The 26,367-nt window shown below is 47.5% G+C and overlaps 1 protein-coding gene across 2 annotated transcripts in view; it reads right to left on the reverse strand.

Annotated features, from left to right (window-relative positions):
- ADAM12 (ADAM metallopeptidase domain 12) overlaps nucleotides 1-26,367 on the reverse strand; it is a 329,385-nt gene that overhangs the window by 43,366 nt on the left and 259,652 nt on the right. For both annotated transcript variants that reach the window (XM_038579090.1, XM_038579089.1), the window contains exons 12-14: nucleotides 12,820-12,997; nucleotides 8,218-8,307; nucleotides 6,622-6,817 (exon numbers count right to left, since the gene is read on the reverse strand). In XM_038579090.1, the coding sequence (XP_038435018.1) occupies nucleotides 6,622-6,817; nucleotides 8,218-8,307; nucleotides 12,820-12,997 (464 nt within the window). The remainder of the gene's footprint in view (nucleotides 1-6,621; nucleotides 6,818-8,217; nucleotides 8,308-12,819; nucleotides 12,998-26,367) is intronic.

The following is a 26,367-nucleotide window of genomic DNA, read 5'->3' on the forward strand; positions in this document are numbered from 1 at the left end:
GCTGTGTTGCTCAACATGGCTTCATCCTTTGGGGCCCTCTTCCATGACCACCTTCCCATGAGGCTGGGGTCAACCCTCCTCCTCTCGTCCGTGCTGTAGGGGCTGTCCCCTCCTCACATTTACCACCCTGGCCTTCTTGCCTCTTGTCATGTCCCAAGGCTCCTGCCTCACTGTAAAAACCCAGCTGCCAGGGACAGTGCCCGAGGCCTGCACAGAGCAGGTGTGTGCTGAGAATGAATGAGTGAAGAGCCGCGGGGAAGGCAGTTTGGGGAAGGCACGCCACGTCTCAGCTGCCCTACCCGGAGGGAGTCGACTGAGATTTCTGTAGAACGAAACATCTCGGGTAAATGAACACTGTCTCCTGGCTTCTCTTTCCCATGGCTCTGGATTTTCACTTCCTCATTTACATCAAAGGAGGTATTACCATGCCGTCCGACGTGGAAAGAAGATACAAGGTCATCAGGAGACAGATGTTTCACAAACACAGGCAAAGTAAGAAAGCTTATCGGCAGGATAGCCAGAGGGGGGCCTGGTGCTGACCTTGGCAGCAGATAGGGCTCTTGCGTTCAAAGAACACATCACTGAGGAAGGAGAGTGGGAGCCACAGAGCCCAGAGACAAGGCCTGAGCTTCCCGGCAGTGCAGAACCTGCAGTGCCCATAGCGGAGCAGGTGACTCACGGGGCTCGCGTGTGCAAGCGGCCGTCTGGCCTTTCTCTTAGCACAGGATGGTCAGTAATTTCAGGGGTGCAAATGACTTCTGGAAGGAAGTCACAGGTTTGGGTTCAAAGTCATCACGCTTAAACCCGTCTTCACATTTTCACGAAGAGACTTCATGTCTGTCTCTTGGGAAAAAAATGACAACAGTCTTATCGCTATGATAGTACATCAATTTACAGCCTTTGAATTCGTAATAATGGAACACTTAGATGTTTTGCCATTATCCAAAGATAAAATTTAGCCTTTCAGAGGGAATTTTGACATCCTATTGTATTTTACAATTACACAGAAAGTGATGGATTTTAATTACTGGTTTTATCTTCAGAGGGATAAAACTTATATTTGTAATTGTAGTTTGGAAGTTCCAATGTCATTATGTCTTTTGAAAGAAGAGATGATGACATCTTGCATTAAGCCCACAATTTACTTGATCTAATCTTTTCCTTAAAATGACTTTATGCAAATGGATTTCTTGCGTTTGGGCGGATGGGCTCCTCCCCACTGTCACTAACTGTCCCGACTCCCGCTGCTCATGCCCACAGAGGCCCTCTTTCCAACAACTGGAAGCTGTCCTGTTCTCCTCGTATTTCTCCTTCTCTCTTCTCCAAACTGACCCTTGCGCTCAACAGAAAATGGAGCCCCAATGGACAAGTCTTATCATTTCCTTCTCATGGGGTGGGACAAAACGGAGACTCTCCTGATTCCTAGACGATAGGACTCTCGACAAAAGTATCTTCTCTCCCATCGCTCATCTCCAGAGTTGTAGATGATTAGGAAATGTACTGCCCCAGGTGTATCATAACGCAAACTCATTTAAACCAGCCTTGCAGATAAACACTGAATATTTACCAGCCCATAAAAACTGTCTGGCCAGCTCACACTGTATAAATCAAGTGACACTATTTTCTGGTGAGTGATAAAATAGATAAAACTAACATATTTTCAGGACTTCCCTGATGCAAATTGTTTGTGGCTCTAGACATGTAGTTATCTGTAAGATTAATTTCCAAGTAACGCTTTCAGTAACCACGGTTCAGATAAACAGCATTGGCAAAAGTAAATTTTCTGCCTGAAGAAAAATATCCAGCTGTATTTCAGAAGGAATAAAGGTCATATCACATTGACAGAAAATCTTTGTGGCTATTAAAGACTAAACTGGAGTAAGGGAGCGAAACACAAGTTACAGTTTGAACTACAGATAACATTTCTGTGACATCAACATAAAAAGCCTTGAGATACAACATTTGTGGTAGAAAAATCGGGGGGCGGGTGGGTGGTGGGGGGAGTTAAACTCCTTGCCAATGAGAACATTATCAACAATGATTAGGAAAAGAAACAAATGAACAAAAACACCCCGAAAGGTATTAGAAAAGGGTATTACTTTGCTAGTGGGGAGCTGGTTGCAGGCATATGTTTTGAATTTTCGATCATTCTATTTGTAGAAAGATTTGGAAGCAGGGTTATTGTATTGAAATAAAATGCTGGATCGAGAAAAGTCCATTTCAAGAGGGAATGGTTAGCTGGAAGGAAGGGCTTTATCCGGTCAGTGTTTGGGCAGCCAGGTCTGGAGAATAATGGACTTCCTGAGTGTAACTGGACGCTTCCGGATGACTCGACAGTTGGGTCAGGTCACCGGGGTGGGGGTGGCACAGGCCAGCAGAGTAGGAGCCCAGTGACTCCTGGAGCTCCGAGTTGCTGGGCCTCAGAGGGGAACTAAAATGACCCCAAGGCAAATGCGGTCCAGATCCCAGAGCATTTGCTAATCACGGGAAAATGAAATATTGCGAATGTGTTCCTGACAATAAGTTTTCCTTTTCTGAATCATGAAAAGCTAATTTAAAGCAACCACTGTAATGCAGCATTAGGATGCGCTCAGCCCAGTGCATCTAGCTGGCCAGGGCCCTGGCTGGGGCAGCTCCCCCCGCCTCCGCGATGGTGAAGGTCACATCCTGACCCTACTCCAAGTCCAGGTGAGGGTGCAGAGGGACGGTGGGAAGTATGTCACACTTTGGCAGAATCAGGGCTCTTGAGTCAGCATCTTAGAACAGCAGGACATTGATGAATATTTAATAACTGAGAGAATGGGGTGACAAATGAGGATCTCTGCTCTCCAGGTCACAATCCAAGCTCTGGACAAGCACAACTGCTGCAGTTCCCTGGAAAGGCCCCAGGGACGCCCTGACCCCCTTCTGTTCTGTACGCAGGAAATACCCTTTCCCTCCACCTCTGCCAAACGACTTCTCCAGGGCAACCTCATGTAGGACGGCTTCCTGGTTAACTCCACACCCCACTGCAGGCTGAGCCCCCCTCTTCCATGCCCCACCACATCAGAGCACTCACTACAGCCCCAGGGGGCCAGCGCCTTGCTCACTAGGCCATGAGCCTCCTGTGAGCTCAGCTAGACCTTTATAGAGTTCAGCCTTACTAGGCACCATGCACCTAGTGTGCTGCTAGATGTGTCATAAAGGATAGGTCAGGCTGTGTTAGAGGGCCACAACATACCCTTGGAGTGGATATACTGCAATCCCTATTTTACAGATGAGCCCAAGGTCACCTTGTTAGTAAGTGGTCTGTTCAACACCTGTGGTAGGCAGAAAAAGGGCCCCCAAATGAGGCCCACACCCTAATCCTCAATATGTGTGGCAAATGGGACTCATGTGGCAAATGGGACTTTGAGGATGCAATTAAGTTTGGATTTTGGGAGGGGAGATTCTCCTGAATGGTCTAGATAGGTGCAATATGATCATAGGGCCCTTATAAGAGGCAGGCAGGAGGGTTAGACGCAGAGATGATGTGACACAGAAGCAAAAGCCAGAGAGACAGAGATTGGCAGATGCATGCTGCTGGCCTTGAAGATGGAGGGGGCGGGGGGCTATGAGCCAAGGAATGCAGGTACCTCGGGAAGCTGGAAGAAGCAGAGAAATATACTCTCCCCTAGAGTCTGCAAGAGTAACACTGTCCTGCCAACAACATAATTTCAGGACTTCCAACCTGCAGAACTGTAAGATGACAAATTTGCATGGTCACGAGCCACCATGTTTGTGATTTGTTACAGCAGCCACAGGAAACTCATACGGTGCCCTTGAGCTAGACAACAGGGCAGCTGTACTGATATGGAAGGGAAGGAGCACACTGCATTTACAGAAGAGGTGGTTCAAAAGGCCGTTCTGAGAAGGTGTGCAGGGCCACAGCTGGTTCTGGCACACATGCTCTCTGCCCTCCTAGGGAAGTTTGTGCAGCAATCTGAAGTCCCAAGAAAGGATTGGCTGAAGTACACCGAGCTCTAGGAAGTCATAAGCCTGAGGTGGGTCCCTAAGCTTGTCATTTCCAGGAACTCTCTGAGCATCCCTGATGCCAGGGAGGCTCAGTCCACATGCAGGGACTCTCACGGCAAATGTACCACTGCCCAAAGGGTACCTCAGTCCTCAGCAGGAGGGTGGGGACAGGAGAGGCAGGCTGGGAGCTGCAGGGCAGCAGTCCCCCATCTCTCTACCCCCGCCAGGAGGTGGTTCAGGTCCCCAGGCAGTCAGGCTGCCAATCTCACTGTCAGCCACAAGGATGCTGAGAATTCAAAGAAGGTAACTTCCTACTGCTCTTGCTTTTGAAAAGCTCAGTGCATGAGTCAGGTTGTCAGTTTGCCTGCCTGTCTGGCGCTCTGGCTCGTGCTCTCTTTCTCTCTCTGGTCAGGCAGTTTGAGAAGGACTAATCTGATGAGATAATAAATACCAGCCTTGGTCACCAGGAATCTAAGGCGTGCAGCCAGCTGAGTCACACAGTGGCGGTGGCTCAGAGAGCGCCGTGGAGTTCCATCTGACCTCACTTTGGAAATGAGGCCAGATGCTGTAATATAGCAGGGCACCAAAGAGCACATTTGACTCCAAAAAGCTTCAAGTGCTGTGTGTGCTCTGGCCACGGAATGCTTTTTTGGAAGGGAGCATTATAACATGCCCTGTAACTTAAGAAGGGGGAGATTACTGAGTCCGGAGAAAGGCTAGGAAGGAATGGCCACTAGGGATGCTTCAGGCCACAAGGATTTGGCCTGTAGCAGTAGCCACTGTCCCAAAGTGACCTCACTTGGCTAAAAGGTGTCTTAAATCACTAAACCATTCAGAGCCCATCCAACCACCTGACCTGTGTATAGTGAGTGCCTTCTTTGTGCTTGTCATCGCATTCACCCAGAATGAGATTGAGACCCCACCCTGGCCTCAGGGCCTTCCTGGCCCAGCTGGTGAGGAGGCCAGGACTAAGGCCTGGTCAAGTTCCAGAGATGAAGCACAAGGTCCCAGATAGCACAGGCCTCCTCCTTCTGCACCCAAGTGGACCCATGAGGCCTGAGGAGCACTGGGAGATGCCCTCACAGACGCGATGACCAGGATGCTCCTTCCTGCCCCTCAGAGAGGTCCAAGTACAGAGGGGAGTCTTTGGCTGGTGAGGCAGCAGTCTCCATGATAGGACCCAGCCTTCAGAAACAACCATCTCTGTTCTCCTTGCTTGGTTGCTGCTTTCACATCACACTGAAAACCCAAGCCTTGAGAAGGACTCATCATTTTCTGTCCTAGTTTACTGTCCTCATCACTCCTGAAACCGAAACCTCACAACCAAAGTCTGAGGCCCATATTGGATTTCCCTTCCCTCAGAGCTTGCCTGGCTCTCTGCCTGCCTGACCACAGTGGTCTTGCCACAGCCGGTGTCCCCAGCCAGAACTGAGGTCACCATGGCAAGGTGGCGGGAGGAGGGAGAATGACAAGACAGGGTGGGAACTGTGCTCTTAGAAAGTGCTCTCTATAGGATTTGCTGCTGGAATCTTGGAGCAGGACAGAGGCAGTAAGCCCTGGGGTGAGGAGTCCATTGAGCCCTGGCTGCCCTCCATGGCCCTAGACCTCTAGCCTCAGAAGATGGGTCAACGGAGGAGAGACGTGCCCAGGGGACTTATTATTCCCTGCTTTACATCCGGGCATCTGTTAGACTGTGGAGCTTCAGTGGAACTTTGTTCTAGGCCTGGTTCTTTGGTATGGTTGCACATAATGTGTTACATATGGCCTTTGGGTCAATTGGCCTGGGTTCAAATCCCAGCCTTACAACATCAGGAAATTGACTTCCGGGTTCTGAATTTGAGCTTCACTTTCTTTAAATTGTAGTCATTTTCCCTGTCTCTGATGCTGGGAGTTAGAAGGGACAGGCCACACTGAGCATCTGGCTCAGCATCCCATTCACAGGAAGCAGTGAGTGGACAGCCTCTAATTGCCCCTACAGTGGCTTCCTGGCTTCCGGTCCATCTGAGCATCTTTTCTGGAACACACAAGTCTGTCACTCCACTTTTAGAACCAAAATGGTTTTCAAGGCCCTCAAACATCTGTCTCCATGTTCTTCCTCTGAGCTCTGGTATCCAGGCCTCCCATCTGCTGTCCTTTCTGTGGGCCTTCCCGTTCAAGGGCTCTGTGTCAGGAGCAATCTCTCCCTGTCCTTCCTGATCACAGACTACTCATGCATCCAGTCCGCAGTGACTTTCTCTTTGGCACCCTCAGCCTTTGGTTGGGGTCCTTGTTTGAGCATCAAGAAGCACCCACATACTCAGAGTGGGTGTGTGTGGGGTCCCACCTGTCTGCCCAACTACCTGTGAAGCTATCTGAGGGTAGGGGTCATGGCTGACTCTTCTCTGTCACTCCCTAGGGCACATAGTAGTTGCTCACACATCTCTCCTCACTGGACCACACTGAGCCCTCAGGAGGGGCCTATATTTGCATGCCCAGTGCCTGGCACAGCCCCAGACCTGCCAGGGAGCCAATAACTCCAGCTGAATGGAGGGAAGTTTCATAGATGGTGAGCTGCAGGAGCAATGCTCAGGGACACGGAGCGAGCTCCCCAGCCCCATTGCTCTGCGCCCATTAGTGGCAGCCACCTACCTGGTCCCCAGAGCGTGACGCACTGCTGCTCATGGGTCTGACAGATGCCGTTGTAGCAGTAGCCATCCACCCCCTGACATGGGTGCCCATCGTGCAGGTACACATTGGCTGGGCAGTGCGGACTGGCACCCGTGCAGAACTCTGGGAGGTCGCAGGAATTGCTGGAGTCCCTGCACGCCGTTCCCGCAGGTTTCAGCTGGAAGGAGAGGCTGTTTATAGCACGTACACTGTGGGAAAGGGGGGACCAGCTGCCCAGCAGCACTCCTGGGGTAGAATGGACCAAGGCCATTCTCATGAAGCCTCACATCAAAGGGCAAGGATTCCAAAGGAAGAGAGGGACAGAGAGTCACTAAGTAAACAGAATCTTGCTCTGGGCTCCACTATGGGGGTGGGCAAGGCTGCTTCTTTTTAATTTAATGCAATATTAGGGTTTTCTGATGAGCAGACCAGCTGGTTGCTGGCACCTGTCACTTCGAGGAGGAGTAGGAAGGGAGTGTTGGCTGGTAGGCTCCTTAATTCTGAAGGTCTCTGGTCGCCAGCACCGTCATGTGTTTTACAATGGTGTGCACTTACAGTGTTAGTGCTTGTGGCCAAGATGACAAAAATCATCCCAAGGGCTGGGTCACAATAATATTTCACTTTGTCATCAAATCATGGAGTTGGAAACCTGTCTGCAGGACATCACCGAGAGGAGTGAAGAGCGAAGCAAGGGAGCAATAAAAGACATTCGGGACCGCTGGCCAATGCCTCATCTTTACGTGGTTGAAGAAATAAAGGCACAGAGTGGTTGGTCAGAGGCTACACAACCAATGAATTACCCTCCGCCCATCTCTGGCACTTTCCACAGCCAGCTTCCTTTACTGTTCCCCAGGCATTAATCACAAGTAGAAAGGGCAGGTGGGATATTTCAAGCTGGGCCTGGGATGGTGTAATGCACTTCTGAATCACTGTGCTCTAGCGGGGGAGCTAAGAGGGAGTTTCCTACGAGCACAATGCCAAAATCAATTGCTTAATTAAAAAAGAAATAAAGTCTATCCTTGGAATCTTTGAATCAAAAGCTCAGGCTTCTAGTCAGTCGGGTCTCAGCTCTGAATAATGAGACAAACCCTGGAATTGCCAAAACAAATGCAGTCATGGCGGCAGGAATGGCTAAAGTAGGAAAGTGCTGAGATTGGCTGGGCCGGGCTACATTGGCCAGCAAGCACCTTGTGTTAGGAGGACCTCAGGATGAAGCTGTTGACATAAAACCCCTGGAACATCAGGCAGGGCTGGGTGACCAGGGTGGGGCCTGGCTCTCCAGTGGGTCTCATGATGGTGATGGGACTTCACGTGCCTGCAATGGCACAACTGGAACATTTAACGCTGAGCTGGAGTTTTGTGGAAAAATTGCTTTTCACCCATAAATAAATAACTTATCCCAGAGGACTCAATGCTGAAGTGTGCATTTCACATGAAGATGGGGTGACAGTAAGAACAGGCAGTGGGAGACGCCAGCTGGTGCAGAGGTGTCGGGAAGCCATCCTGCCGTGTTGCTTGTCTTGCATCCGAGTGGAACCACCTGAACCTGGGGGTGGCCTTGGGGTCTAGAGGACTCACCTGACAGTTTTCACAGCACAGCCCATGTGCGCACACAGCATCTGGTTTCAGGGTGCACGTGGTAGCATTGCAGCAGAGATTCATACATTCCTGGAGAGGGGAGTGGGATTCATTTGACACGGTCGCGTGGGGCAACTACTCACGGAAGATGGTGACTATAAAGGGAAGGAGGAACCAGAGGGCCTGGCCCTTGAACTGAAAACCAGCCTGACTGAGAGCATCTTTATCTGTAAGAAAGCCAAGCCTCTGTTAAGTGTTTACGAGCTGATGGGGTCTGTGATCCCTGGGAAGAGTCAGTAGCCCTTGACACCTTTCGTCAAGGCCATGGGAGCCTGCACAGGAAGGCTGGCTACCGAATCCAGCCACGTTGGCTGCACTTGGGGCTCCGCAGGGAGGTCTCTGATTAATGCAGGTCTAACTTAGTGCAGTGAACTAACTGTACCAGGGTCACCGGAATACTTTGAATATACTTATTTAAAAATACACAGAGATGCGTACAAACTTGACTCTTCAAATCCTGACTTTTTTCATCTGGGGCGTGCTGGCAGGAAATGAAGTCCAGTCAATTGTGTTTGGACCACAGGTCCCTGTAATCTGACCAAATGCTTGTAGCCAAGACTCTTGCTCAGCACAGGTGAGCTGCCTCACCTGACAGGGCACCTCTCAGATCTGAAATGCACAGTATAATGACCAAGATGCTGGCAGGAGGGCTGCGGGCTGTGCCCACATCAAATATTAGATGTATTTGTTCTCTCTGAAATGAGAGAAAATGACCTCCTTCATTGAGCTGTGCTTCCCAAGTACCCGTTTTTTTCTAACAAAAAACTATAGGGTATGGACACCTTTCGCTTAGCTATCCACAAAAGGTCTATACATATTATCTAGGTGTTCAGGAAGTCCTTGCACTTTAGAGCATTCTAATAACTTGGAGTTTACACATTTTAAGAGAAACGGAATTATCAGAAGGAAGAGTTGAGTCTTTAGTATTAATTTATCATTGTCCTTTTATTTACTACAGGACGTGAGCAGAATAATGTGCATACTATTAGCTAGAGTGAAGCCAATCATGGACTATTTTAATAGTACAGTTGCTTACCCCTGAAAACCATTTTCTGTAAATGAATTTATCATTAGTATTATAGATGCAATTGATAAAATCCTGTTGATAATCCAGAAGATTTAGGATTATTCTAGATCTCTGAACTATACCCTGCATAAGGCTGTGAATTTCACTCTCATTTGGTGTTTACCATTTGCTCCTATTGTACATACATCCAAAGTTATTAAATTTTAAATTTTTCAAGGACTTCATAAACATCCAGAATGTCTAATATACACAATAAAACTGCTAACCAGAAGTCATAGCTGTAACTTTCTTAACAGTAAGGGTTTCTAACTCATGGACTTATCATCCTAAAAAGTTTAGGAACCTGTTTTTCTTTCTTTCTTTTTTTTTTTTAAAGGAGTCCATTGATTGCATTCCTGACCAGTGCCATCAAATATACAGCAGTGTCGTCCTGTTCAATAAAGTCTAAATGGCTCTACTAATGAGACACTAACTAAATTACAGATTTACCTGAGCTCCTAAGCTAAATCAGCCATCTGAAAACTAGGCCCTAAGATTCTTTGAGAACTACTTCCCCACCCCGACCAAATCACCAAATAATATAAGCAGCCGCTCAAATGGAAATGCAGCCAAGTAGAATGGCTTTGACTTCAAAGGGGATTGATAATGTGAGAAAGATAACTAAGTTTAAAAGATATTTGCAGGCTACTGGCATTCTATTGACTTTAAACAAGGAGATAAGGCTGCTTTCCCAACCCTGTTAGCTGGATGAATGAGTGAGTTGTCAGGATATCCCTATGGTGGTTGTAAATCCCATGCCCTGTACAAGTGGCTTCAGCAGCCACTTGCCTTCTTAACTACTAGGATCTATTTCTTCTGCAGTACTGTATTTATCAGAAGAGACAAATTCTTCATCTGTTGATACAGATTATTTTAGTACTCAATAGAAAAGTTCAACAGAGCCAATGAACCCTAAGTCTCCAAAGAAAAAAGACTAATGAAGCCATTAGAAGAACTCTCTGCAAAGGCCCTGTCATTCTTGGGTTGTGGGCGGTAGACAGATCCTTGATCACAATGGATCAGGATCAGTCTACAGTGCAGCTTCTTGAAAACAGTGGGAATTATTTCTGGGAGCATGGGGCAGAAGCTGGGTCCAGTTGTGAGCTGGGGAAGTTGCTCACTGATGTGGTGACACACTGAGTCCTTCTGTGGGCCAGGGGGTGTGTGGGTCAACATGAAGCACCCAGGGTCTAGGCACTGGGGAGGGGGATAAAGAGCCCAGGTGAACGGAGCTCAGGTCTGACTGGTCATAGCAGTTTGGAAACTGGATTTGGGTTGTTACGCTCTTGGACACAGCTTAAAATTAAAGCAAAAACTAAAGATCTGGAAATTGAAGCAAAGCCTTGCCTGTGACTCTGGAAGATTTCTTGGACAAAAGGCCTTTGGATGAGGAAAATGACAGTTCTATTCAAATATCAAGAAATTATCCTGTGAAATAAGGACCCTAACCATAGAAATAAACAGTTGAGGACTATATGCAGGCATATAGTCTCCATAAGGAGAGTTTGGTTCAATCAGTGCTGTCCTGCGACACTATCCTGCCTGGAGAGATAGTTAGCACCCTGTCAAAGCCAATGCCTCCGCAATGGCGGTGAAGTTGAGGATCACATCAGTGGCTGGCAAATTTGAGGCACTCACAGACTTGCTGATGGGATGGTGGTGATGAGGATGCTGGTGGTAGAGATGGCAGTGATGGTAGTGATAGTGGTGCTGATGGGGATGCTGGGGATGGAGGTCATGGCAGTGATGGTGGTGGTGGCAGTGATGGCAGTAGGGATGGTGGTGGTGGTAGGGATGAAGATGACAGCGATCATAGTAGGGTGATAATGGTGGTGGGGTGGTGGTGGTGGTGGTGAGGGTGGCAGCAGTGCCGGTACTGGTACTAGAATATGGGGCAAGTGATTGCTGATGGTCATTCTAAACCTGAGAGTTCAGGGCTCTATGAAGAGCTGTTAAATTTATTTAGATTAAATAAACAATTACAAGGAGTTCAAATCAAAGACGAACCGTTTTAAGTCCACATGGCCTCTCCTGAGAACTATGAGTAATTTAAACTAATTTTGATTTTCTTCTTCAAGTAATTAACAAAGTCTCTAAGGAATTTCCCCTTTGCATGCCCCATTCCGTGACAGTTTCAAGTTTTCCTCCGCTAATCTTAAGAAGGGTTTCTATAGCCCCCTGCACGAGGACTGGCTCCTGTACAGCAGTCACCCCCCGCACATTGTGAGCAAAATCCCTGCTGCTCTGGTCAGTGCTGTTATCGCTGATGAATCCCAGGTCTGGAAAGGGCGCACAAACATTTGCTGGAGCCACCCCTAGCAGGCCCATCCCCTGGTACTTATCCACTCCGACATTCTTGCAGAAATGGCCAGACCGAGACCAAGACTGGGCCTGCTGGTATGGGAAACCACAGAGGCCCAGAGATTAAGCAGATGAAGGAGATTCTAGGACCAGTTGTCTGATAAACACAGGAATTCGAGGGCTATCCCAGGGTCTCTGCACATTTCCCTCCACCCGGGAGCCCCCTTTCAGAGCGGCTCTCCAGGACATGCTCTTGCTAAGCCCTCGCCGAGCCTGTCTGCGAGTCCAGCCAAGCCCGCCTTGAACCCGTCTACCATTTCAGCTTGCATCAGCTCTCGGGGAGGGAATCCCACATGCAGACTGCTTGCAGTACAAACTGCCTGCTTTGATTTATTCTAAACACCACCTCCTCCAAGCTTCCAGGAGGCACTTGTTTTACCAGGAGGTCTCACTGTGTCCCCTCTGCCTTTCTCTTTCCTTCTAGAGATTATTCAGAGATTAAAACCGTGGCCGTTATAATTTTATGTTGATGAACACTATCTGGGGCCCCTAAGGAAACCAGAGATTTTCCTGACATCGGCTGGAAAACAGGGTTAGACGAGCCCGTTGCTGGATAAAAATGTTCCCTGCTTCCGCTTATTGCTTCTGAAAGCTAACGAGCCAGGAGGCAGCAGCCCGGAGCCTCAGGTCTGCATACAGAGGAGGCTGTGGCATCGGAGGGAACTGCAGCTTGGGGGGGTTGGGGCGGGGGGGCTCTTGGTGCAAAATGAATGCTGCTTATTCAAATTCCCCTCTGGTTGCCTGCCTTGCAAAGAGAAAGAAATGATGCTTATTAGCCATCTGAAGCTAGCACTCCAAAGCTTTCTTCTCTGTTAAACCCACAGCTAATTTTTTTTTTTTCTTTTTATTGTTTCTGTCCTCATCTCGCCTCACCTATACGGTGTCCTTCAATAGAGGAGATCCTTGATCTTTTAAAACCAGCACTACAACTTATTCTGTGCGCAATCGTAACAATTCAAGAGGGCCACCCCGGCCTGTGCAGCTGGTCGTTGAGGTGGCCATTTGGGACACTCCCATCCTGAGTTTCTAGCACTTTCTGCTGCATCATTCTTCCCGGCGTGTGTGCCTTTGCCAGCTGCAGATGCAAGGCAAGGGTCCCGGGATGTGTCTCTTACCTCAGGCTCCCCACAGTCACACTCCTCTCCTTGTTCCACGTATCCGTTCCCGCACTTCTGGCCTCCGAAAGACTGCTTCACTTCGGGCAGGTTGAAGAGGCACATGCCCATGCCCTTCTCCAGGCTGGCCTCCAGGTCCTTCTTGCTACAGCTGCTGAACACCATGGGGAATGGGAACCTGCAGGGAAGGACTGGGACAGTCAGTGGTCGAGGCGCAGAGCACCCACCCATGGCACCCACCAATGACACCTGCCCAATGTGGCCGCCATTGGTCCCCACCAACCAAGGCTTAACTACCTTGCCCAACACGGGGCGTGTTCAGCTACCTCTTGGGACCCATTCCTCTATGGCACCAACACTACCAAGGAGGAAGTAGTCTATCAAAAAAAAAATGCAGAGCATTTTCTCATATGCATGTTGGCCATGTCTATGTCTTCCTCTGTGAAATTTCTAAACATTATATGTTCTCATTCATTTGGGGAATATAAATAATAGTGAAAGGGAATATAAGGGAAGGGAGAAGAAATGTGTGGGAAATATCAGAAAGGGAGACAGAACGTAAAGACTGTTAACTCTGGGAAACAAACTAGGGGTGGTGGAAGGGGAGAAGGGCGGGGGGTGGGAGTGAATGCGTGACGGGCACTGGGGGTTATTCTGTATGTTAGTAAATTGAACACCAATAAAAAATAAATAAAAAAAAATGACCTTTTGATGGTTTTCCCATCAACAAATTTAGCCAGGATCTCGTTACAGACGATTATCAGCAGTTCTGTATGAAATGATATAATGAAAACTGCATTCTTGGGACCTGCGGTTTCCAATATGAACACATACCAATGTCCTTAGTGGAAAGTACAAAGAAGATGTGAGAACAAGTGACTGCATTTAGCAATTCCACGGCCGCATGGAAACAACCCCACTGGAGGTCAGGGCCAGCTGAAACTGGTGTGTGGGTTTACCAGGGACAAATCACTGCTTCCCAAAGCATAGCTGTGAGAGAATGGAGGTGGCCAGAAATGCAGGTCCTGCTCTTGTCTCAAACTACCAGGGCGACGAAGGGATACGGCAAAGCTGGCCAACTGCCCTGCAAAGTCCATGTCCTCCCTTCCATGGTCTAGACAGGCTGGTCCCCCCCGCCCCACCGCGCCCACTCCAGGGTGGGCTATATGACTAATTCTTGGCAGTGGAACGTGAGCAGAGGTGAAGTGATGTGGAACACTTCTGGTTGAATATAGTTAAGTGAGTTCTTCCTTAGGTCCTTTCTTTCCCCTCTGCCAGCTGAGCTCAGGGTATTATTCCAAATGTCCCAGGAGGTGAAAGAGCCATACATGCCACTGGTCCTGACTCATTGCTGGGAGGGAAGCCGCCTGTAGCTTAGAGCCCCGGGGTGTCATATGGAAGGGAAACACACCTCGATTACGGTAAGCCACCAAAAATCAGTGGCTTGTTTCCTACAGCAGCTAGTGTCACCCAACACAAGTAGAGTATCTCCCTCTCTCTTCAAATGCATTTTCTCCTATATTGAGGCAGCAGTGATTATAAGGGACAAGCATGCCAGAAACCCAGAAGGTTTTATTACCTAGTGAGGAAGCAGGGGCCTGCTGACCAGCAAGCCTAAACATCTTCTTTCCACACAGACGTTTAGGATGACTTTACAACTGGATCCTAATCAATTGGCCAAACCAAAGCAAGCTGCTACATTTTCCTGAAGATGACAGGCTGGCCACCATTTGATACAGTTTGGCAATATTTTGAGATCAGGATAATTTCCTGGTAATAAACTGGTAACGCTGTCTTATTCACCCCCCACCCCAAGTGTTTTCTATCAGTCGCAGGTTATTAACTCTGGAGTAAAATTCTAATCTATGAATAAATTAAGAAGTGCAAATCTTGCTCTTGGATGGAAAGGCAATAATAAACTAGGACTTATTTATAGTGCCGTCACAAAGTTCCTTTTGAAATCTTTATAATTTTCCTTGTCAGACAGATTATTCTTGATACCAAAATGATGCTGAATAGCTTCAAATGATGATCACAAGAAAATTCTAATTTTATCAATTTAGAAGTGCTTTGTATTGAAAAGACAATGGGTACATTACAGAGGGAACTCAGAGCACTTCTTCGCTTTGCAAAGACATAAGTTTCATCAAGGCAAGGAGATCAGACTTTCTTCTGAGTTGAGAGTCCTAGGACACTTATGTATGTCAGGGCCTGATCCAGGAGACCAAACGTCATTCTTATGTACTATGTAACTGAGTGTTGTGATGAATTCTTACTCGTTCGTTCTGGAAAAGAACTGATTTCTAGAATGTTTTAACAGTTCATTAGAAAAGACACTAGGATCACCTGTACATCTCAGGAAGGGTTTAGAGCAAGAATAACAGTAGTTGAGAGAAGCCCAATGAAAGAGTGGTATGAATCACCCTGTTTCCCAAGTGGGCAGAGGATGTCCTCCAGAGGCTAGAGGGCCGAGACTAGCTCCAGTTCCAGCTTAGACATCTATCTCATTGTCTTGCAAAAATAAATACATATTGGGTTTTAGGGAAAGGACATGAAAGAAAAGGAAGAGACAGTAATAAGGTGAATGGGATCGGTTTAAGTCTAGGATTTAAACTGCAGAGTGTTTGGGAAAGGAGAGGAGATCCTTGCTGGCGAAACTATGCTTGTGTGCCCGTGCGAGATGCTGTCACCTGTTATCTGTGTTGTAATGAATCTCTATTTCTCTTAGAAATAGGGGGATGAAAAAAACAGAAAAATCCTGGCCATTATGGAGCTAGCACTCCAGTGGGGCAGGAAGGTGCTGCATAAGGTAAGGGGGCCAATTAAGTGTGCTAGAAAAGGGTGTCAAAGACAAAAATAAAACAGGCAAGAAGGAGAGGTTGTGTGTGGGAAGAACAGAACTTTTCGGAAGGCTGGTAGGGAAAGACATCATTGGGGGTGGGGGGTAGCATTTGAAAATTTCCCACCAGAGGGATGAGAGGGACCAAGCTGTGGGCACATCTAAAGAAGGAATGTTCCAGGCACAGGGAAGAGCTGGTGCAAAGATCCAGTGGAGAGATATGACTGCACTAGAGGAATTTGCTCAATAGAAAGCCCCTAGGCCACCTGAGATCATGCCAATGGCAAGAAGACTACCAACAAATATCATTAAGTGGCAGTGGTGGGACTCTGCCCTGAATGGACCAGGTACTGATAACAGCTGAAAGTATTTTTCATAAGAACTACAAATTCTTATTATTGTCTCCCTTTTTAGCAAACTTAAAAAACAGATTTTAGAGAAAGAATGTGCAGGAGGGAGGAGCAGAGGGAGAGAGAGAGAGAATGAGTCTGAAGTAGACCGTGCTGAGCCCTACATTGGGCTCAGTCTCATAACCCTGAGATCATGGCCTGAGCCCAAACCAAGAGTTGTACACTCAACCAACTGAGCCACCCAGAACAAACTATTTTTGAATGACAAGCAAATAGAGAATATCTAAAAGTTATATATAGGGCAGCCCGGGGACTCAGGGGTTTAATGCCGCCTTCAGCCCAGGGTGTGATCCTGGAGACCCAGGATCGGGTCCCATGTCAGGCTCCCTACATGGAGCCTGCTTCTCCCTCTGCCCGTGTCTCTGCCTCTCTCTCTCTCTCTCTGTCTCTCATGAATAAATAAATAAAATCTTAAAAAAAAAGTTATATATAACCTAATGGGCCTTCCTCCAGTAAACAGAATTTAGTGAGGTAAAATGATTTCAAATCTCCAAAAGGAATTTGATGGCACCAAATATTAGATTCCTCTAATTGTAATACAATCCTAATCGACACATATTTGAAAATGTTTGACATCCAAATAGGCATGGTTGCACAATGCTTAGTGGATAACTGAGGTCTTGGCTTAAGGAGTCAAAGAACAGTTCACTCATCCTTGTGAAAAATGTGCCAATGGACCACGAACACAGTATGGAAGCTACTCCCCAAGATGGTGTCAAGAAACCATGGACAGGATCTATCAGCCCAGTGATTATTAAGACTGCTACTTCTTCAACTCAGTCACACGTAAAAGAATGATACCAGGAACATGCCTGGCGCGGCCAAGCTCATCACCCCACTTCCTAGGTGCCGACTCTGCCTCTGAGCTTTGGATGACAGCAGAATTAAACCTTTTGGGTAGTTTGTTCACTACTCTTTTTATGGAATCACCCACCTATTTACTCAAGAAGTAGTCTTCAAGAGGCTATTACTATGTTCAAAGCTCTGAGGAGGATCAAATAATTCAAATATGGCTGGAGCCCTTCCCTGTCCCCTTGTAGAACCTTTGCCAAGGGAACTATCGGACACACCCATGCCCCACACTGCCTCTCCATCCATAGAAGTAGAATATGGACATATATTTGCATATACATAAAATAAATATATTTTGCACGCTTATCCACGTAAATACAGAATGTATATAAAAACAAATTGTATATAATTATAATGCAGATAATTATATTTAGTTGATATAAACAGATGTATTTTTAAAAATATGTATGGAGAAACTTCTTTAAGCTGGGTGGCATGGTGGGTGCTTTCTCAAGTAATATTCTTTTTTTTTTTTTTGCTTTTAGACTTAAAACTTCAAAGCAATCCAGTGAGACAGGTACTATTCTCATTTTGCCAATAAGAGGAAGGGTTGGTTTAAGACTTTACAGTTAGAGAATGGCGGACACTGGATTTAATTCTGAGTTCAGTTATTTAAAAATCCCATCTTCCTCATTACTGAGGGCAGTTCACACTGCATTACCTGTAGGAACGCCTGGAATGTGGACAGTGATCAATAAGCCCTAATGTACTGATTTAAATACGAAGGACAAATCCTCCCACTGTCCAACATGCGCCAGGATGAGTGGTTCTCAAAGTGCGGGCCCTGAGTCAGCATCACTTGGCAAACTACTAGAAATGCAAAAATGTCCAGGCCTTACCCAGACCTACTAAGTCAGAAAAACTCAGGGGTGGGGCCCAGCAACTTGTATTTTAATAAGCCCTCAAGGTGATTTTTTAAAAATTGAGGTAAAATTCACATAATGTCAAGTCCACTACTTAAAAGTATACAATGTAGTCACTTTTAGTATGTTCATAATGTTGTGCCACCATCGCCCCAAACATTTATTTTCCTTATCACCCCAAACAAACCCCATACCCATCAAGCAGTCCTCCCCTCAGCCCCTGTCAACCACGAACCTGTCTCTTTGGATTTTCCTGTTCTGGAACTCTCATAGAAATGCAATTGTACATTATGTGACCTTTGTCTGGCTTTTTTCACTAAACATAATGTTTTCAAGGTTCATCCACACTGTGACACTACTTATCAAAATTAAGGTTTGGGAGCAACTGACCTAGATTTAAAATTCAGGTGGCATTAAGGTAATAGGGACAAACCCACATCTGCTTATGTCAGAAAAGGAGAAATACAATCTAGGTGCATCGTAGGTCACCTTTTCATGCACTCAGATTAGAAAGTTTGGTTTTACGCTGTGTTTCCATTTCTTAAGGAAACCCAATGTACAGCATCTTGAAAACAGTACGTGATTTTAGGCAGGTGCTAAAAATGCCCCGTGAGTATCTGTCATCTTTAAAGGTCAAATTCAAATCATGAATACATTTTCAAATATCTTTCAGTGTCATACCAGAATGACCAACTAATCATCACACGTCATACTAATTAAGGAGCCAAGGAAGGTTCTGGTCATAAAACATGAGGTTTCTATTCCTAAGCAAGTACTCTCCTCTTGCTTCCAACTCCACCATATGGTAATTCCTCCTTCCTTTGGTTCGAACTGTTTCTGTCTCCTGGTAGAGCTGGATTCCCACTGGTGAAAAGAGCACTGCGTGGAGCCACGTAGTTGCCCATAACATCGAAGATCCTCTGCAGCCCAGGGTCAGTGGTTTAAAACGACAAGCCTCAGTTCCTCCCAGAGCTTTCAGGAAGCTCATCACAATACGCTTTTTAATAGTTCTGGTAAATTATCCCAAATATGTCAGGGCGGCAGCTAATTGAGTTGACATATAGCAATGATAGACTGGTGTAAAGCGATAAAATGGGAGAATTATTTAGAAAAGAAGTCCTTCTGGCAAGATACTTGCCCTCTGCACAAGAACACTTTCAAATGACTCTACCTAGGCCCCAGAAAAGTGCTGCTTTCCGCTCACGGGCGGACGCCACGCCAGAGCGATTGGCTCCTGCCCAGATGTGACCTCTTCCATCACACATAGCCGCCTTTGCCTCTAGTTTTTAACTACGAAGGTTGGAAATACGTGGACCAAACAGACAGCTGGGAGATTCTGGGGAAAAAAAAAACAACAAAAAACAAAAAAAACAAACCCAAAACACAAAACCCACTTTCAAAAGAGGAACGCCACTTATGGCTTTTCACTGTAAATGCAGACAAGGCTTAATATTTTAGCCGTCACAAAGCTGCCAAGGAAAACATTATTAGGGGTTACTTTTACTTTGACAAATCTGCAGTCAGAAAATTTTTTGCTTGCAGGCACCTGTTGTGCATTTCACTGCTATATTTTTGGGGTGAACCCTACTAAAGCCAGTTTATCAGCTCTGACAGTAGAGGTCGGGAGTTACCAGTCTTGCAAAAGCTCTCCGGGTATTACCTGGAGACAATGGCCTTTCTTGTTGGAAACCAGGCAGCCTGGGAAAGCAGGTGTGACAGGGCTGGATTCACGGGGACTGTCGGTGACCGTGCGCCCGGTTCCCTGAGACACCCCTGCCCTTCGCAGCTCTGAGTTCTGGGGGTGACATTGGTCTGTGTGTTGACCACAGGAAAGACATGGGAGTGACCCGGGGAAGGAGGGGAAGTGGCCTGGCAGCTGCTGAGAATACAACTGTGCTCGGCTGACACAACTGTGTGACAGGAAAAGCCAATGTTGCAGGAAACCGGGATGGATGGGAAGCCTTCCAGATTTGCTTCAATTGATTGGAAAAGAAAAAAACAACAGCCGCCGTCTCACTTCTCCCACAGCTGATAAATGATTAAGGCATAGCTAGTTTTAGAAAATATGTTGCCGATGTGCTGCTTCCCACTGATTTCTTTTTTGCAGGCTAGAGTGGAGTTTTATTTCCTCCTGACAGCAGAAGTGACTGATCCAGCAGGCCTGGGGGGTGGGGGTGGGGCTCGGAACAGGTAGAGAAGAACTGAACGTGGAAGACGGAGTCTGACCACCCCGTCTACCAAAACTAAAGCCAAGTTTTAAAACTGAGCCTCAGTCTTCACATCCATAGAATGGGGTAAGCACAATGACCTCACGCGCCACGGGTTAGGATAAAACAGGACAAGTCGGGATCCCTGGGTGGCGCAGCGGTTTGGCGCCTGCCTTTGGCCCAGGGCGTGATCCTGGAGACCCGGGATCGAATCCCACATCGGGCTCCCGGTGCATGGAGCCTGCTTCTGCCTGTGTCTCTGCCTCTCTCTCTCTGTATCTGTCATAAATAAATAAAATATTAAAAAAAAAAAAAACAGGACAAGTCTCCAGTTAACTTCACGGCTCCGTGAGGTGCGAGTTGTCAGTATTCATAGGAAGAAGCTGTGTCTTTCTTTTTAGAGTTGCTGCTTTGGCTACTTCAAATTACTGACTACGAATGCCTTGTACGCTCAAGGACTTAGGAACATTTTTGCTAGGATGCAGAATTTATCATAATTGTGGCCCAAACGTAGCAATCTTTAAACTGTAAACCACAAGTACGTGTCAACTTGAGAGGAAAAGGATGCCGGAGGCCAAAGGAGGATTAGGCAGTTAAGTACAATCCCTCAAACTTAATACATATATGGTGTGAAAGGAGCAAAAAGACCCAGCTCCAGAATGGAGGGGCCAGGTTTTCTCTAGCTCGACCAGAACAGGAACTTAGGAACATAAGCAACCACCAACACAAACAAAAACACATTTGGCTGGCTCTGACCTGCCACGCAGCCATGGTTGTCAGCAGATCCTGAAAGCTTTTTCCAAGTCATGTGAGCATCCACCACGTACCCCTCAGCCCGGTGCTCAGGGTGGACTGTGACCCCAAACACAGCAGACCTGACCTCTGTGCCCTGAGAACATGATCTCATGACTCATTCTTTAATCGTTCACTCCACAACTAGCCTGAAGAACTTTTCCCAAAACAACTTTTTTTTTTTTTTAAAGATTTTATTTATTCATGAGAGACACAGGCAGAGGGACAAGCAGGCTCCCTGCATGGAGCCTGATGTGGGACTTGATCCCAGAACTCCAGAATCACACCCTGGGCTGAAGGCAGGCACTAAACTGCTGAGCCACCCAGGGGTCCCCCAAAACAACCCCTTAATTTACAGTTTGGAGCTGATTCTACATGTTCCTCGTCTCTCCAGGAGCACAAACCCCATCACATGATCATCATGGTCTCTTCTAGTTGAGCTGGAGACCCGTTTGCAGTGCAAGGGTGCATGAGGTCACAGTTGGGATGGACTGTGCTCAAATTTCTGACCAAAACTTCTAGGGCTATCTTCAAAAAATATCTTTTATGTTTCTCACAGTTAGGCCCAGGACTAAAAACTCTCAATCAGCATGTACAGAATTTAGGTGCCAGCAGGAAGGCAGTGCTGTTGGGATTGGCTCAGTCTCCAGCAGCCCGGCAGGATAGAGGAGCAGCTGAAGGAGGCCGTCCCACTGCAGTGCTTCTTGCCTGCAGGTCAAGGGGTAATGAGCATAAATATTAAGAGCAGTTAGCAGTGGTCAGCAAGCCCCTGCTATGGGCCAGGAGCTCCGTGGGCATTCTTACTCATACCCTTGTGAGTCGGATTATGTTGTTTCTATTTTGCAGATGAGGATACTGAGGCTCGAAGAGGTTATGTGCCTTGGCACAGTCCTTTCAGGTTTCAAAACACAGCTCTCTGACCTGACATCCCAAGTTCTGCTTCCACAGCAGAGGCTTCTAGGAGCGGCTTCCAGAAGTTACTCCCAGGACAGGGGGCCTAGGGCAGTCTCAGGCAGGACCTGGCACAAATGGCTGAGCCAGGAGAATTAGCATCAATGGATGGACATCCGTCCAGAGACCTTGGGCTCCCTGGGGTCAGGTAAAGGCAGAAGCAAAACCCAGGCTCCTGCACGTTACTCCAAGTACACCTTCAAGCACCTGCTTGGGGGTCTCTGGTGTAATGGAAAGCAGAGGCCAGGTGTTGGGATTTTTCCGGCACATCTGAGGTCAAGCACGGGCCAGAATGCACCCCCTGGGGGAGGCTGTGAGCCGGTTCTGGCCCCAAGCAGTGGGCAAGGAGGGGGTCTTCCACCCGGGAAGCAGCGTGACCCTGCTGGAAGACTCCCCTGAGTTGGGGGGGGGGGGCGGAAGTGGGTCCCAAGTCCGCATTCTGCTCACCTTCGGGTGCATCGGGCATGACTCGGAGAACGCCGGCTCACACCACAGGACGAGACCCACAGTGGCCGGAAGGGATTCCCCATGTCAACTCCAGGAATGGAAAGTGACTGCATTCGGGCCAAGCGCTGACCCAGTGAGCCCACCAGATGGGCCGCAGAAGGCGAGGGAAAGCACCAGACCAGGGGCAAATGATCAAAAACGTCCTTAGTAGGACATTTCCATTGTTAATAGCAAACACCTGGGATTCAGAATGAAGCCATCTGCGGCACATTATAATTCATGTTTTTACATGTGACCTCTGACCTCTGCTCCTCCTCCCTGGAAACCAATTAAAGCACAAATGTAATTTCCGAGAATTTTTAATAAAGAGAGATAGCAACTGAGCTCTGGTCGGTACACGGGAGGTCTCTAGACGTTACCAGAAATTAGGCCCCTCACTTCTGTGTGCTGAAGGCTGTTCCCTCCTGAGCCCAGTCTTGAAGGGCAGGGGGCTCAGACCATCAGAGGCTGTGTCTTAGATGAGTTTCTCAGCTTCATTACAAAAAAAAAAATAAATAAATAAAATAAAATAAAAATGCCCCTGTCTGCCTGGGGCGCATCAGGGACCGGGCTCTGGCGCCTACAAACAGATCCAGAGGTTAGTAAGGGGACAGTTTGCAGACAGACCTGCACAGATGACGCCAGTTGCTACTGCTGGCTCTGTGAGTGTGTAACAGGGAAGACACTTGTAATCAAACATGATAAAAAAAAAAAGAAGTAATGCTAGGTACCTCCAAGCTACACAGCCGGGCCTGAAGTTTGCATGAGTCCCGTTCTTGCCTCATGGAGCTCCTGACTCTGGGGTTGCCATCAGGCAACAGAGAACTCGAGAGTGATGAAGGGCTGACCCCTGGCTGCACCCCCAGCCCACACCCCTGCACCCAACGATTGGGAACCACAGGCTCCTCTGCTCAGAGACGCGTGGGGAGGCGTGGAGGAACGGGCCGGGAACCAGAAGCCGTGGGCTGACATCTAGAGTCTGACTCTGACCAGCTGTGGGGCTGCTAGGCTTCCTAAGCCTCAGTTTCCTCCTCTGGAAAACAGAGGTATTTTCCCTTTTCTCTTGGGCACAATTAAATGGGAAAGGAGATATGAAAGTTCTTTGCAGACTGGAAGGTGGTCTGAGAAGTGTACGGGGCCTTACTCTTACCACTACTTTCAGACTTTTGATCCCTCTCCTCCCACTTCAGCTAAATTAAGCAAAGGCTTTCAGGAGAAGCCACTTTGGGCAGGACTCCACTGTTTGAAAGCAAATTGCTCCTGTCACACTGATTTCCAGGTATGTGTGTGTGAAAGAGCAATGGACTCAGCCACCTATTTACCTCCCATTGCCCTGGGGTTTCTCAGCTCTTATCATAAAAGACAATGGCCTCAGAATCTTCTCTCCAGAGGTTCAGCCATCACACAAAAGAAGAAAGATGGCCTCGCTCTGCATACATCTGATTGTGCTGTGCTCACCTCAATCTATCTGTCCATTATTCCAACCACCATTATCTGTTCATCCACTGACCCATCCTTTCTTTCTTCCATCCATCCATCCATCCATCCATCCATCCATCCATCCATCCATCCTTCCACTCACCATTATCCATTCATCCACCTTTTCTTCCTTCCACCCCTCCATCCCTCCCTCCATCCATCCATCATTCCAGTCACCATTATGCATTCATTCGCCAACTCATCCCTCTAGCCATCCATTCCTTCATTCAAGAAGTACTCATTGCACTTTGCTATGTGCCAGGTACTGTGTTAGGTGCTGGGGATTTAGCAAGAACAAAACACACAGAATTTCCGACCTAGAGGGATTGAAGTGGGATCTGCTGGATATTGTTGGTTGCAGAGAGGCCTAAGTTTCCCCTTGACCTCACATTGTAGCCTCCGTGCCATATGTCCTGGGGAGAGGAGGAAGCCTTGGGGGGGTGTGTGTGTGTGTGATGGGGAGGGAAGCATTGGCTGAATTTCAGCTATAATGTTTTCACACATGTTCTACCACAAATAAAATGCTGGATTAACGAGCAATGACAGGAAATAATTCTCTGCTGTTGTAACACAAGTTGAAGGAAGTTTGCAAAACTAAATGGTTTAAAATTGGGGCAGCTTGCCTCCCAGAAGTTGTCCAGGGACACCGCTGTTTGCCGAGAGGGCTTCAGTCCCCACAGGAAACCCAAACAAGGCTGGGGTCAGGTCCATGTGGCAAATACACCGGGAGGCTGAATTGCACAGCTCCCCACGACTCATCCTCAGCCTTGATGCGCGGAGCCTGGCTATGGGGAGCTCCCTTGAAGCCTGCAGCTGGAAGCATGGTTTTCTCTGACCATCACCCCAGGAGAGATCCCCTTCTCCTCTTTCTGAGGTTTGGCTGCTGCAAATTTTTATTTGGGGTAATAGGAAGGTGGAAAGGCAGAGGCCTGGCACCTGGCAACTCAGCCTTGTGTCCTGGAGCTTCCCGTTGAGTAGCTTGGAAAATGCTGGCAGTTCATTTAACTTTCTGAGCCCCAGATCTCTTATCTTTAAAATAGGCATAGTCAGACCCACCTCACACGGTTTACTGACGAACTAGGACATTGTAATGCAATCCTCTAGGGTCAAAGTCAAGTTTTCCTATGTGCATTACCCCCCTCCCCCCAAACTGGATATTTAAGAAGCAGTGGCCATGCTGACCCATCTCCCCAGCTTGACCCTCTCTGTTTTCTGTTCAGCATAAGAAAGGAGGACGATTCAACTGTGACCTTGGGCAGTGACTTTTAGTTTCCGAGCTCTGCATTAATTGCAGACAAGCTCCTGTACTTCACAGTGAGCAATATCTAATTACACAGAGAGGGCAAGACCATCCTCCATGGTGGTGCATCCTCTTGAACTCTCTTCCAGAACCTCTCTTGCCAGTTCATTTCCCCTGGATGATAATGTCGGGATGTAGCCAACGAAATTACTCTGGCTGGATAATTAAACGGATTCTGAGCAGCAATGTTTTAATGTTACCAGAGTTCCTCATTTTGTTCCCTCCTTGAAGGGAGATTTCCACTCCCCGCCCCCCTACTCTGAGGAATGAAGTGAAGCCTTTCTTAAACCTTTTGTTGAGAAAAAAAAAAATCACCTTTAAATTAAGAGATAATATGGGAAAGCGATTTCCCACAATCCTGTTCTTATAAAATCCTCTATGATAAATGTATTTCATGATCTCAGTTCCTCAGAGTTCAAAGGGGGGAGGGCATGAGTTTTACTTATGTGTATTTTGCACTGTCTTCAAGGATGCAAGTTCTACAAAGAGTGTGGACTTCCCTAGTACATCAGATTTCTATCAATTCCTAACCATGTCCCAAAGCCCAGGGAATCTTCCATTGAACCGTTCACTTTAGTTCCTTGAAACACAATTTCAGAGAGAGGGCTCCTCAAACAGACATCCAGCTTTCCGGTAATGGGAGCTAACCCATTACCTAACCTCACTCAGTTCCTCAGGGTTCAGGCTGGCCCCACTTCTAGCTCATTTTCCCTGCCCGCCACCCCTTCCAACTTTTGGCTCCTCGTTCGCGATGAATTGTCGTTGTCGTTGTTTTTAAGCGTGAAATGGTACTATGGTTAGGTCCAAAAAATGTCTCCTAACCTTGCAGAGGCATACACTTCGAGGGGAGACGCTATGACATCCAGGGCCTTGTCGATAGACTAGGCTGCAGAGAGCTGCATGGCCCCCCAATACCTCCCCGGTCGGAGTCCTGAGGTTCCTACATGTCATCAGCAGTTTACTTGGCTGTTGCTCCACCACAGTGTGAGTTCCCAGAACCTTCTTGCCTTCTGTGTGTGTGTGTGTGTGTGTGCCCCCACCCTGCTCCCTGGGACCTGGCACATTGGGGCACAGCGACTGCTCGCTGAGTAAACGAGTGGCTTCGCCACAGTTGGTTGCCTGACCCGATTTCCTGCAGCGGGCCGGTCCTGAGTCAGAGGCAGGCCTGATGTCTTCCTGGTTTTCATCAGGGAAGGTTGGACCTGGGTGGAGGCCATCCAGATGTGCTCCACATCCAGAGTGCTGTGTAGCCAGTAGGTATGCAACGACTGTTTCCTGAACTGAATTAAATGGAACTGAATGAGCCAATTAAACAAACTTCTGAGGACGCAGAATGGCAGTGCTTTCTGCTTAAACACGGTTATTTGAT

The sequence above is a fragment of the Canis lupus genome, chromosome 28 (genome assembly GCF_011100685.1).
Source record: "Canis lupus familiaris isolate Mischka breed German Shepherd chromosome 28, alternate assembly UU_Cfam_GSD_1.0, whole genome shotgun sequence".
Classification (NCBI taxonomy): Eukaryota; Metazoa; Chordata; class Mammalia; order Carnivora; family Canidae; genus Canis; species Canis lupus.